This window comes from Pelodiscus sinensis, chromosome 1, assembly GCF_049634645.1.
Source record: "Pelodiscus sinensis isolate JC-2024 chromosome 1, ASM4963464v1, whole genome shotgun sequence".
In the NCBI taxonomy this organism is placed as follows: Eukaryota; Metazoa; Chordata; order Testudines; family Trionychidae; genus Pelodiscus; species Pelodiscus sinensis.
In genome coordinates, this window is record NC_134711.1 from 285,267,710 (window position 1) to 285,280,179 (window position 12,470).

The 12,470-nt window shown below is 44.7% G+C and overlaps 1 protein-coding gene across 3 annotated transcripts in view; it reads right to left on the minus strand.

Annotated features, from left to right (window-relative positions):
* EPSTI1 (epithelial stromal interaction 1) overlaps positions 1-12,470 on the minus strand; it is a 70,097-nt gene that overhangs the window by 34,863 nt on the left and 22,764 nt on the right. For all 3 annotated transcript variants that reach the window (XM_075918961.1, XM_014574196.3, XM_006124393.4), the window contains one exon: positions 4,264-4,337. In XM_075918961.1, the coding sequence (XP_075775076.1) occupies positions 4,264-4,337 (74 nt within the window). The remainder of the gene's footprint in view (positions 1-4,263; positions 4,338-12,470) is intronic.

A 12,470-nucleotide genomic window follows, 5' to 3' on the forward strand; every position in this document is an offset into this window, starting at 1 on the left:
TTTGGAATATTCGCCTTATATAAACTCTTCTTAAAATATATTGAGCATATATGTATGCCAGCGTCATACTGTCTGGCAGTTATAATTAAAAATTCAGCCTTCAAAAGCCTCCTATATTGCCTCCACAGTTTTTCTAGCTCTAGCTTATTAATTATTGGATATGGTAAGAGCTGCTCTCTTCCATATTACTGCCTACTTGTACTACAGATCAGCCTATCCATCCACTTTCCAAAGCACTCAACACTAATGTATAAGAAAGAGTCAAAGACGACAAGACGTTGTCAGAGAGAAAACCTGGGTTTAATTTTGTGAAAAGGTGGCATTACATTTCACTATATTAAAATCAGGCTCAGATTATATCCAGTGTCCTTAAAAACTGCAGCTGGGATTGCAAGTCACCTTGAAAGGCAGCCTCTAGAGCAGGAATGGGGAACCTATGGATCCAGCCTGTGGCTTCCCTTGATTCATCCCCGCAAGGCCCCTTTGCAGTGGGGTGAGCCAGTGCTGGTGTTCCAGCAAACTCTGCCACTGCGGGAGAAGCCCAAGCCTTATGGACCCAATCAAAGCAAGCCAGGTTCTTGGGGGGGGGGGGGGGGAAGGTGGGTAACTTAACTATGCTGAAAGAAGAAGTGAAGTCAGGCATTTTTAGTGCCTTGGGTGCTACATTCTGCAATATAAAAAGTTCCTTCAGTATAGTTTTGTATGGTAACAGCTATTATTTTTAAATAGAATCATAGAATAATAGGACTGGAAGGGACCTCAAGAGGTCATCGAGTCCATCCCCCCGCCCTCAAGGCAGGACCAAGCTCCGTCTACACCATCCCTGACAGATGTCTATCTAACCTGTTCTTAAATATCTCCAGAGAGGGAGATTCCACCACCTCCCTTGGCAATTTATTCCAATATTTGACCACCCTGACAGTTAGGAATTTTTTCCTAATGTCCAATCTAAACCTCCCCTGCTGCACTTTAAGCCCATTACTCCTTGTCCTGTCCTCAGAAACCAAGAGGAACAAATTTTCTCCTTCTCTTGTGACACCCTTTTAGATATTTGAAAACCGCTATCATGTCCCCCCTTAATCTTCTTTTTTCCAAACTAAACAAGCCCAGTTCATGAAGCCTGGCTTCATGGGTCATGTTCTCTAGACCTTTAATCATTCTTGTCGCTCTTCTCTGTACCCTTTCCAATTTCTCCACATCTTTCTTGAAATGTGGCGCCCAGAACTGGACACAGTACTCCAGCTGAGGCCTAACGAGCGCAGAGTAGAGTGGCAGAATGACTTCACGAGTTTTGCTTACAACACACCTGTTGATACCACCTAGAATCATATTTGCTTTTTTTGCAACAGCATCACACTGTTGACTCATATTCAACTTGTGGTCCACTATGACCCCTAGATCCCTTTCTGCCATGCTCCTTCCTAGACAGTCGCTTCCCATCTTGTATGTATGGAACTGATTGTTCCTTCCTAAGTGGAGCACTTTGCATTTCTCTTTATTAAACCTCATCCTGTTTACCTCTGACCATTTCTCTAACTTGCTAAGGTCATTTTGAATTATGTCTCTATCCTCCAAAGAAGTCGCAACCCCACCCAGTTTGGTATCATCTGCAAACTTAATAAGCGTACTCTCTATCCCAATATCTACAAGCAAAGCAAAAATAGCAAAGAATAAATTCCAGCATGTGTTTCAAAAGTGTCTTTTCTTTGAAAACTGGATTTGTTAATTCCAGCAGGGGCATGTCCCGTACCACACACCTGATGCCATCGGTCTGGCTAGAGCGACATACACCTTTCTAGCCCAAACAGAAGAAGCTAGATAATACTGTTCTGTACTTTGTACATAGCACTTTTCCCCAAAAGCGTCTCAAATGCATTTACAAAAGCTGAGTTAATGTCATAATAATACAAGAGGTCACATGTATCTTTACTCAAAGGAAAGACAGGCAGTCCCCGACTTACGCGGATCCGACTAACGTCGGATCCGCACTTACGAACGGGGATTTTCTCGCCCCGGAGCTCACAGGCAGCGAGTCGCCGCCCGTGTCCTCCGGGGCGAGAAAAGCTTCTCCCGGTCTCCCTGGTCTGCTGGGGGGGAGGGGGGGGAGGGGTCCAGCAAAGCCGCTGGACCCCCCCAGCAGGCCAGGGGGACAGGAGCAAAGCCGCCCAGGCAGCGGGGGTCCCGCTGCCTGGGCGGCTTTGCTCCCGGGCAAATGAGCAAAGCTGCATGGGAAGCGGGGTCCCTCCGCCTGTGCGGCTTTGCTCGGGTGACCCTGGTCTGCTGGGGGGACTACCCCCAGCACCCCAGGGAGACAGGAGCAAAGCCGCACGGGCAGTGGGGTTCCTCCGCCTGTGCGGCTTTGCTTGGGTCTCCCTGGTCTGCTGGCGGGGAGGGGGCGCAGCTAGTGCGCCCTCCCCCCCCCCCCCCCCAGCAGACCAGGCTTTTGTTGCGGGACGCCTCGGGTAGAGCAGCTGGGGTGCTGCCGGGTTGGTCCTGTAGGAACCTACCGGGCAGTGTCCCAGCTGTTCTGTCCCAGGCTCCAGATTCAGCAGCTGTTGAAACTGATCAGGCTGATTCCAGGAAGTTGGGGGCAGAGCAACTCTGCCTCCGGCTTCCGGTAGTCAGCCCCTGGTCAGTTTCAGTGGCAGCAGCTGAATCTGGAGCCAGTTCCAACTTACATACAAATTCAACTTAAGAACAAACCTACAGTCTATCTTGTACGTAACCCGGGGACTGCCTGTAGTGTGAAGCACATCATAGCACAAAATATTCTGAAACCATCATCACTACATTATTCAATGATGAATTTATTATTTTCCTCAAGTTTTCTATTCTGTATGCTAATACATTACTTGAACAAGTATGTGTTTAAGACACCACTGTCTTCCACTATGCAATACATTTTGCTCTGTAGGTAGAATGTACAACTTTCTTCAAGTTGGACATTCAGTAGAGCTTCATAGAATATGCTTAATGCACAGAAAAAAAAAACCTACCTTCCAACAGGCTTATTCTTTTGACACTTACATGCAGTCTCTGCTGAAACAGAGCTTGACAGTGTCTGAGTTTTTAAACTTCAGTTACATCAGAGTGAGCTCAGTTTGTTAAGGAGACAGCTGAAAGCATTCAAGAATGTCTGAGTCAGCAGGACCAATGTACATATTGGGTCTACTTTTCACAGTACAGCAAGGGACCCAATTAAGGCTCTTGCAGTACATAGTAAGTTTAGGTGCCCAAACAGGTGTTCTAGCTGTAACTGACTGGAGCAGACCAGCTACATACAGAAGCAGTGGAGGAAACTCTTACTAGAGGCCTTTGCTTTATCTGTAGCAAAAGGCTTCTAAACCACCACTGGATGGCAGATCCCAGAAACTGTGGGACTGAGTGGCCATATTCCTCTTCTCTCAGATCCTTCCCCCAGAAAGTATTTAAAAGGAAACAAACTTTGTTGTGGCTCTTATCACAGAAAACCCCGCCATGGGGAGAGTTCTATCTGGCCCTATACCTGAAAGCCAAAATATATTCATTCAAGGCAAGTTACTACTTAGGAATACCTTTACACTGAGTATGACAATGTAAAACACTCATTAGCTGCCCATGGAGGTGGAAATTTATGCTTCTCTCCCATTCTTGCATAATAAGGAATGACTGGAATTTGTTCATTCTTTCAGAAACTCAGATGCTAGTCAACTTTGGATTGCAACCAAGCTTGAGAAATATCTGACAGACACCGAGAAAGTTGTACTGTAAGGCGCATAGTAAGATTTAAGTTTGCAATTGTTACTGTTACACTGATATACTAGTCTATTTTCCATTTAGCAGTACACTTGTAAAAGCATCCATCACCATGGTATATTTCAATAGAGTTTATTCACAGAAACAATTAGAGTGTCTTTTGCCTAACAGCTTTTTCTCTTGGATTTTTAAAAAATAAATATTCTGTTCTGAAAGTGATCTATGAACAAACAAACATATATACATCAGGCTTAGGAAGAGTAAATACAAAAGCCATTCACCAATAGTTCAAACAGTGGAAATTCTGGAAAATACTGATAAAACCAGAGGAATATTTTTAGGAAGAACGGCAGATCCTAGCCACTGAAACCTAACCATGTGACAGGCAGAAGGTCAGCTTCAGAAAAACAGCTCGGAGCCAAAAGGCCAGATGCCACTGCTGGAAGAATTACTTCATCTGCAGTTACCATGTATATGCCTATAAAGTGACTGTGACCTCTTTCAGACTGAGTCAGATTTAATACTTACAAATAGTGATCTTCATTAAACAGGTCTCTCCTTTGTTTTTCTTGTTGCCTTCTTTTTTCTTCCAGTTTGTCAGCCTGTGAAGTTGAAGAGGTTATGAATGATTTCACTACTCATTTGGGTTTTAAAAGCTAATTAAATTTCAATCCCAAGCATACAACTGCCCAAAACACAGGTAAAGTATTTTAAAGAGACTGCATCCTAGATGGTCTGTTTTTAAGAAGACAAACAGTCAAATACCTCCTGGCAGCAGGGTTAAATTAGTCTTTTCATAAGTACAAATGAAGATTTGGCACTCTGTATTTGTGCCTGAAATATAGTAAACGGTCTTGACTGATATCCAGAGGCCATATGTTGCACAAACCTTGGCGTCTTACCTTTTTCCATTAGAATGGTTAGAACTCTATACTTCTGTCCTGCTGTGCCACCTAGAACTTTTTTTTTTAAATCCCTGCAGGAATCTACAGTTGTGGATCAGTGTAACAGATACAAGAATCAAACAGGGACACATGACTTTTACCCCTAATCAGAGTATCTGTGGCATACCTGGCCTTAAAACAGGACTGAGGAGTGTCAGAGGAAATCTGAGAACACCAGCTATTGCCAGAGTGGTGGCTTCAAACACCACCTTCCACAAGAGTGACAATCAGTAGGATTATTGTGTTACAGGCAGGCTTCTGTGATTGCTTCTTAAAGGGACATTGGCACCTGACCCTCCCAAAGGGACACATTGATAGTTCCCTTCAGCAAGACAGATCCACTGACTCAAGAATTTGACAGCCTGTAAGATGGACTCATGACTAATTGGTGGTGTTGGAAGGCTCCTCAACATGATGGAAGGCTCCCTTGCATTGACAGGACTCAAGAGGGCAATACTAGCTGAAACAGACACATTTATCTCCTCCAGATAACGTTTTTATGGCCACTGAAAAGCAGTGATTTGTCAGTGATTTTGCATATGAAATACAAACTGCATGAAATATTAGACTACAATGGATAAAGGAAGGAAGGATTCCACAATAACTACAATGCAGAACTGTGCTTGAATTAAAACCTGATGTATTACTTATTGGCCACTGGCTACTGCACTAGCCTTTCACCTCTACCAGTTTACCCTAAAATCCTTGCCTAGGTCACAGTAAGAGAGAGGACGTTCAAACATCAGAAAAGCTCTTCACAAGTGGCACTCGCTCTTCAAAGAGGGCCAAAACTGGAGCTGCTGTGGTACTGAAGCAAAATATGTTGGACTGCATTAGGAAAGACGTATGCAGAAAGGTTGCAAATTTCCTGGCTGCAGCAAATACCAAAAATGAAAGTCTGCAGTACAATTACTAGTGACCAAACTACAAAGCACAATGATAAGATGAAATTTAATTCCAAGTTGGTTTTCTTTATTTTAAGCTAGCTGGATTTACTGGGTGTTGCTCAGGATGGGCGGTGGGGTCCTGCTGGGGGTGCCCTGTGTGAACGGCTGGCGGGAGGGAGTGAGCACGGGACCTAGGTTGGGCGGGGGGGCCCAGCTTGCGCCCAGGGCTGCAGGTGCCAAGGGGACAATGACCCCACCGCTCACCCCAAAACTTTTGCCCCGCTATCTGCCACACCATAGGGCCGCGCTGGGGGGCTCCCTTCTCCCACAGCAAGCAGATGTCGGGCTCCCTGCCACGTAACTAGGAAGCTGTGCCGGACCCTGGGCCGCTCCCAGCACCGCCACGGCCGCCTCTCTGCTGGGCTCACTCCGCTGTGCCCGCAACCACTCCCTAGCAGTGGCCACGAGCTCTAGACCGCCACTCAGCAACCTTCTGCAGCCGCCAGAAGGGAGGGGCATGGGCCGAGTGACATCACGGGCAGAAGGGAGGAGGGAGCTCCCCCGCCTGTGCAGTGGAATGGCCTGGTAGAGGCGAGTGGGGCAGCTGCCGCTCCAAGCGCTGCCCCTCCCCTTGCACCTCCGCCACTGGCCTTAGTGAATGTCTGTCCCCGCTGCTTCCCCCGGGAAGCTGCTTCTCCCCGCACTGCCAAAAGTACCTTAAAACCTTCTCCTGGAGGAAAGGTTACCCCATTCAAAGTTTGGTTGCAGTAGCTCTTATAGTGCCCAAGTTAGTAGCGCGCAAACACACAAACATTCTTCTTTATATATTAGATGGAGAGAACAGCCATTTATGAAGACCCATATTTAGGGAGAAAGAGTCAACAGGAAAAAAGTTAACTACATACAACAGTATTCTCACTTCAGCTAATTGGAATCTTTTCACATTTAACTAAAGCGGCGAGGAGTCCTGTGGCACCTTATAGACTAACTGAAGTATATAGGAGCATAAGCTTTCGTGGGCAAAGACCCACTTCGTCAGATTTAACTAAGTTTTAATATATGTGCAGGAAATACTAATGGAACAACCAACAAGCTTATAGACCATAATGTGCTAGACAGAGAAAACAGGTCTGGCCACTCATATCGTGTTTGATCTCAAAAAACCCTGCTATTCCAGACACTATTTTTTCAGAAGTTTGTGGGCTTTAGGTGGCAGTATCTTGTTCAGTGTTTTAGGTCTGCACCGTTGAACACAGGTGGCATGAATTCTGCTTTATCTACTTCTTCACATCCCCAGAAGCTTTCAAAGGATTTTCCCTTCCAAAAACTCTACAATAAAGTTCAATTTAACTTAAGGTTCCACCAGAATGAGAACTTTCTCCTGAAGGGCTTCTAGAATTGAACTGTCACACTAGATTTTGATAAGAAAATGCAGATAATTGTTGCACCCACCGTTGCGTGTTTGTCCCAAATTCTGTGCAAAGTGGGCCAAGCGAGGTGACTAATAAAGAACTTATGCTTAGCTGATTCTATCTATACTACTAATATACTTGCATGTGAAGCTATCAATATGGATTTTGTACTGGTATTTTAGATGTTCTGTCTGGGTGACAGCAGCAGACATCGACCAGCTACTGTAAGGGGTGGTGGTAGTATGTGAATGCTGCATGGACAATGGCTCTTTAAGTTTTTCCAATTGACACCTGAGGAGTACATCATAGCCCTTCACCCAAGAAGGATTTACCTGGGTATTCCATGGCTCCTTGACAAAAAAGGACATGGTGGTCATGTGATCAGCTCCATTTTGGGAGGTACCACCACTCAGGAAAACAATGGATTTTCCCTCTGCATGGGCAAGATTATAAAAGTACCATAGGGTGCCTCCATCTTAGTCTTTGCTCATGCCCTCTGCTCCAGAAGCATGCTCTTTTGGGTAAGATCTGAGGCATAAGTTGACCTGGGACTGTGGCTGGCCCTTGAGGATTGGGAGAACCTCTTTGTATTTGGTGAGATTAGTTTTCATAACCTCTCACCTGTCTAAGGAGTGATGCTGGTTGTAGCACAGGTAAAGCTCGAGTGCCTATAGGGGTTGCTTCTGAGTCTTCTTGCTGGCCAAAGTGGCAGCAGAAGTGCTGTGTGACTGGTTTTGTGCCTTACAACTCAGGACTGGGGTCCTCCTCTGTAACTAGCCCTGGATCTAAGCAGTTCACCTTGATTAGACTCTCAGTGGTGCCCCCAAACCCACTATTACATCAACCCCTATGCAGGCTCCTGAAATTGGACATATGTACACTCAGCACTATTAGGAACTATAGGAGTCTTCTCCAAAGGCACCAGGAACACCACCTCTGGTGATCTAGTCCCTCCATTCCTACAGATTAGGTGGTTAATTTTTGGCAGTGGGGGTGGGGAGAATCTACTCCAAGAATTTGGAAAGTGGTTGGGGGCCGCACTTTCATGAAATTAATGGAGGAGGTGTGGTGTCTGGGATGGAGGTTGAGTGCAGAGTGGAGAGTGGGATAAGAGATTAGGGTGCAGGAGGGAGACTGGGAGGGAGTTCGGATGATGAAGGAGGCAGTGGACTGGAGTGCAGGGGTTTGGGATGTGAAAGAAGAGGGTAGAAGAGGATTGTGATCTGGGGCAGGAGATTGGGGTTCCAGATCTGAGAGGAGGTATGGGTCCAAGAGGGGGACAGAGGGTTTGGGTAGGTTGAGAGAAGGGCAGAGAGTTGAGGCAGGGAGGAGTTGGGGTGCCAGAGGCAGGCTGTGGACAGGAGACTTACTAGCCAGCAGCCAAGCCAGTCTGCCTGGAGAGCTAAACCTCGCAGAGCTTAAAGCGTTTTCCAGTCCGCCAGGACAAGTGCTTCAGCCAAGGAGCAGGTGGAGGGGGGGGGGGGGGGGGCACGCGAGGGATCTTCTTGGCTGCCTGTTATTCAAACAAGCAGCTCTCCATTGGCTGGTTTCTGGCCAGAAACTGGCCAATGGGATTGTGCTGGGGTCATGGGCAGCTCCTGAGGCTTCACCCCTCCTCTCCAGTTTTGAAAAAGAAATGGGGCCCAGGCACCTGCCTTGCAGGCCAGATCCAGTGACATGGTGGGCCGTTTCTGGCCTGTATTTTGCCCAGTCCTGGATTAGGTTCACATGCCTGTATCCCAATGTCATATATGGAAAATTGGCATCATCATTAGCATCAGGTGGACTCCACTGAATTGCCCTCAGTGAATTCTTCTGCTCATAACTGATGCATCTGCAATTGAGCTGAGAATGCTGGGAAAACGGCCAAATCAACACCCTTTGTGGCTTTGCTGTGCACTGCAGTTCTTTCCTATGAAATAGGATGGATTTTCAGCATGTTAATATATTTCAGTCAAAATCCCTGCCAGCCTCCAGACAGCTACAAAAAAAGAGTCTTCAGACATGTTGATTATTTTTAAAGCTCCCTTTGATACCTACTGACTTATTTGGTTTGCAAGATTCCCCAACTTGCTTTAAAAATAGAAATTTAATTCTAGGAAATACACAGGTTATATGATAGAGGTATTTACTATGATGCTGCACTTTTAAAATTAAATCACTATTTAGAATTTTACTACTTACAAGGCCTATAAACATTTTACATTCTGTGGATGTGAATGCCAGGAAACTGTAAAAGTAGGAAAACAAAAACTGCTACATCAATACTTTTTCGAGGCATAACTACTTGAAACTTGTCCAGATGTCACAGGCAATAATTCAACAAATATATAATGGCTGAATTAAGTTTCCCTTCCTCCTCCCCCATCATAAATGCTCAGAGAGAAGCCTGGAGAAGGGATTTTTGTGCATGGTTTGTAAATATTCATGATAGTTTTGCAAGGTTCCAGGAGTAGCTATTTAAAGTCCCAATACTGCAAGTTGAGGGTGAGTGAGTAGACCCCTTTGTCCTCCAAAAAGCCCCACTGTTGCTAATGGCACTCAACAGGGGTAAACCTGCAAGAGTAAGTGCCTGATTGAAGTAGAATACAGGAACAGAGCAAACAATTTGTAAACAAATTGTGGACAATAGTTGTAAGAAATAGCCAGGATGGGTTTGTTAAGAACAAATCATGCAAACCACCCAATTTCCTGCTCTAACAAGGTTATTAGCTTAATGCACAGGAAAAGGAAGAGAAGCTGTAGATGTGACAACTTGATTTTAGTAAAACTTTTGACATGGCCCCATATAACATGCATATAAGCAAACTAGGGAAATGAGGTTTAAATGGATTCAATGGTTTTTCAACCATTTAAAACAAAGTAATTATTACTGGTTCACTGTCGGACTGGAAGGGTGTATCTAGCAGGATCCCACAGGCATAGTTCTAGGTCTTTTCAGTAATGATTTGGATAATGAAGCGGAGCATATGCTTACAAAATCTGTGGAAGACACTAAGATGGAAGGGGTTGCAAACACCTTCCAGGACAGGATAAGAATTCAGAACACCCTGGACAAATCAGAGAATTGGTCTGAAGTCAACAAGATGAAATTTGTTACAAGACAAATGCAAAGTACTACACTTAAGGAATCAATGCACAGCTACAAAATGGGAAATAACTGCCTACACAGGAGCCCTGGAGAAGAGGATCACAAGTTATGAGCCAGCAATGCAGTTACAAAAATCCAAAATATCACTGGGGTCCACTAGCAAGAATGTCATACGTAGAATGATGGGGAGGGGGAAAAAATGTGCTGTTCTACTTGGCACTATAGCATCAGCTAGATCGCTCATTCAGGTCTGCCTGCAACACTTTAAGAAAGATGTTGCTAAATTCAAGAGTCCAGAGAAGAATAAAAACGATAACAGGCATAGAAAACCTGGGCTGTGAAGACAGATATATTTAAAAAAAACACCCCCACACACAAAACCCCCCCCACACACCAAGGCATGTTTAATCTTGACAAGACATAGCTGTGGGAAGGGTGAGGGAACCAAAGAGAGTCTTCAAATATGCTTGGGGCTGTTTGAGAGTATGGCAATAAATGTTCTCCATGTCTATGGAAGGTAGGACAAGAAATGATGGACTTAATGTGCAGCATGGAATTTAAGTTAGATATTAGGAAAAACTCTTAATACGATTGGGTAGCTAAGCCCTGAAACAGTTTCAAGGGAGGTTGGGAAATTCCTTCTTTAAAAAAAAAAAAAAAAAAAACCACCCCCCCCCCCCCCCCCCCCAGATCAAAAAACACACTCTTTAGGAGTGGCCTGGGTTTACTTGGCCCTGCCATAGTGCAGGTGGATTGACTAATTGAAATGAAGGGATGGCAGCCATCTAATATCTCAAGAGCTCCTGAAGTAACCCTAAGATTCTCGTAGTTTTGATCTCTAGACTGAAGATTATTCTTAAACCTGTCTTTACCACTTGACTTTAACACCTAAACAGTTACTCCATAACACGAGTGGCCTATCACTAGGAAATGCTTTGTTATGTTATATTCTGAACTAAGTGCTACTCTATATAAACAAGCTATTGGAAGTTTTGTTGTTGGAGATAGATTTATTCAGCTGTAAAAATGTCACACACAAGAGTAGGAGCGCCTTTGTAGAAGAGTCTGTATACAAGCAACATCTGTGAAATAAAACTGAGGAGCTCTAGAATGGAGGGAATTATGTTTTGTATAGAGTGATGAACCTGAGAGAGGAGGCCACCTTAAATCTAATGCTAACATATCTAGAACAGCAACATGCTCTTATTGAAAAACAAGGGGCCTGCAAGAGTTGTTTTGAGGTTGACCTCACACACACACTTCCAGAAGGTAGCTCTAAAAATCTAAAGGGGGCTTTACTCCTGCACAGAGCAAGTACACAAAATCCTCAGTTGACCCTTTCACCGTCCCTACTACAAAAGTGAGTATTTTAAAAGCTGGACATTTTGGTCTGTGGCTCAGCTAAGAAGGTTGTGGGAGAATATACCACAGAATCTGGCCCAGGACTTGGAAGGACTAGTAGGCAGAAGATTACTATGTAACAAAATAAACCATGTAATTATTTTCACTGAAAGGCTACATCTACACTGGCCGCGAGTACTTGCGCGAGAACACTGACGTTCTAATGTATAAAATCAGTGCTTCTTGCGCAAATACTCTGACGCTCCCTCTCAGGGAGAAGCCCTCTTGCCTGTCTACACTGGCTTGTTGCGCAAGAACAGTTGCGCAACATCAATTTCTTGCACAAGAGAGCCCGATGTTTAAAAAGGCCATCGGAGCTTTCTTGCACAAGAGAGTCTACACTGCCACGGATGCTCTTGTGCAAAAGATGTGCTTTTGCGCAAAGGCACATGCCAGTGTAAGTATTTGAGTAAGAGCTTCTAACGCAAAAACTCTTGCGTTAAAGAGTATTTGCGCAAAATCTTGCCAATATAGACATAGCCAAAGAGTGGAAGAGGGGCATATTTTGAAGACATGGCTTTGTATTTCTCAAACATGTCTCTAATCTCTATAGAAGCAAAAATACAGGAGTTAGGATGTATGACAGTTTAACAACATTTGTAATCTGCATGGAAGTGGTTCTAATTAGTCTCTTGAGGTTTTTCTTACAGAGAACACATCTGTCCTCTGGAGGGAAGCAAAGACTAGGAGTGTGTGAAGTTGTGTCAGCATATAGAACATGCTTTGTCCTAAATGGCTTAGTTTCCCCCCATTCCTGGGGCTATTACTGCTTTTCCTAAAGACCGAGTCCAAAGCCTTGGTGGGTTGGGGGAGGGGGAGAGAAAGAGGAGAAGGAAGAGTGTAATGGCCCTTGTTATCCCATAGCAAATGCCACTGATGGCAGAGTCAGGCAGAGGTGGACACATTCATTCTAGAAAAAGGAATGTGAAAAGGCTACAGTCTGCCTTCCAGAGAAGAGCCACAGGAGGACCTACAGGGATCATTATGGTCTCACAAGTAG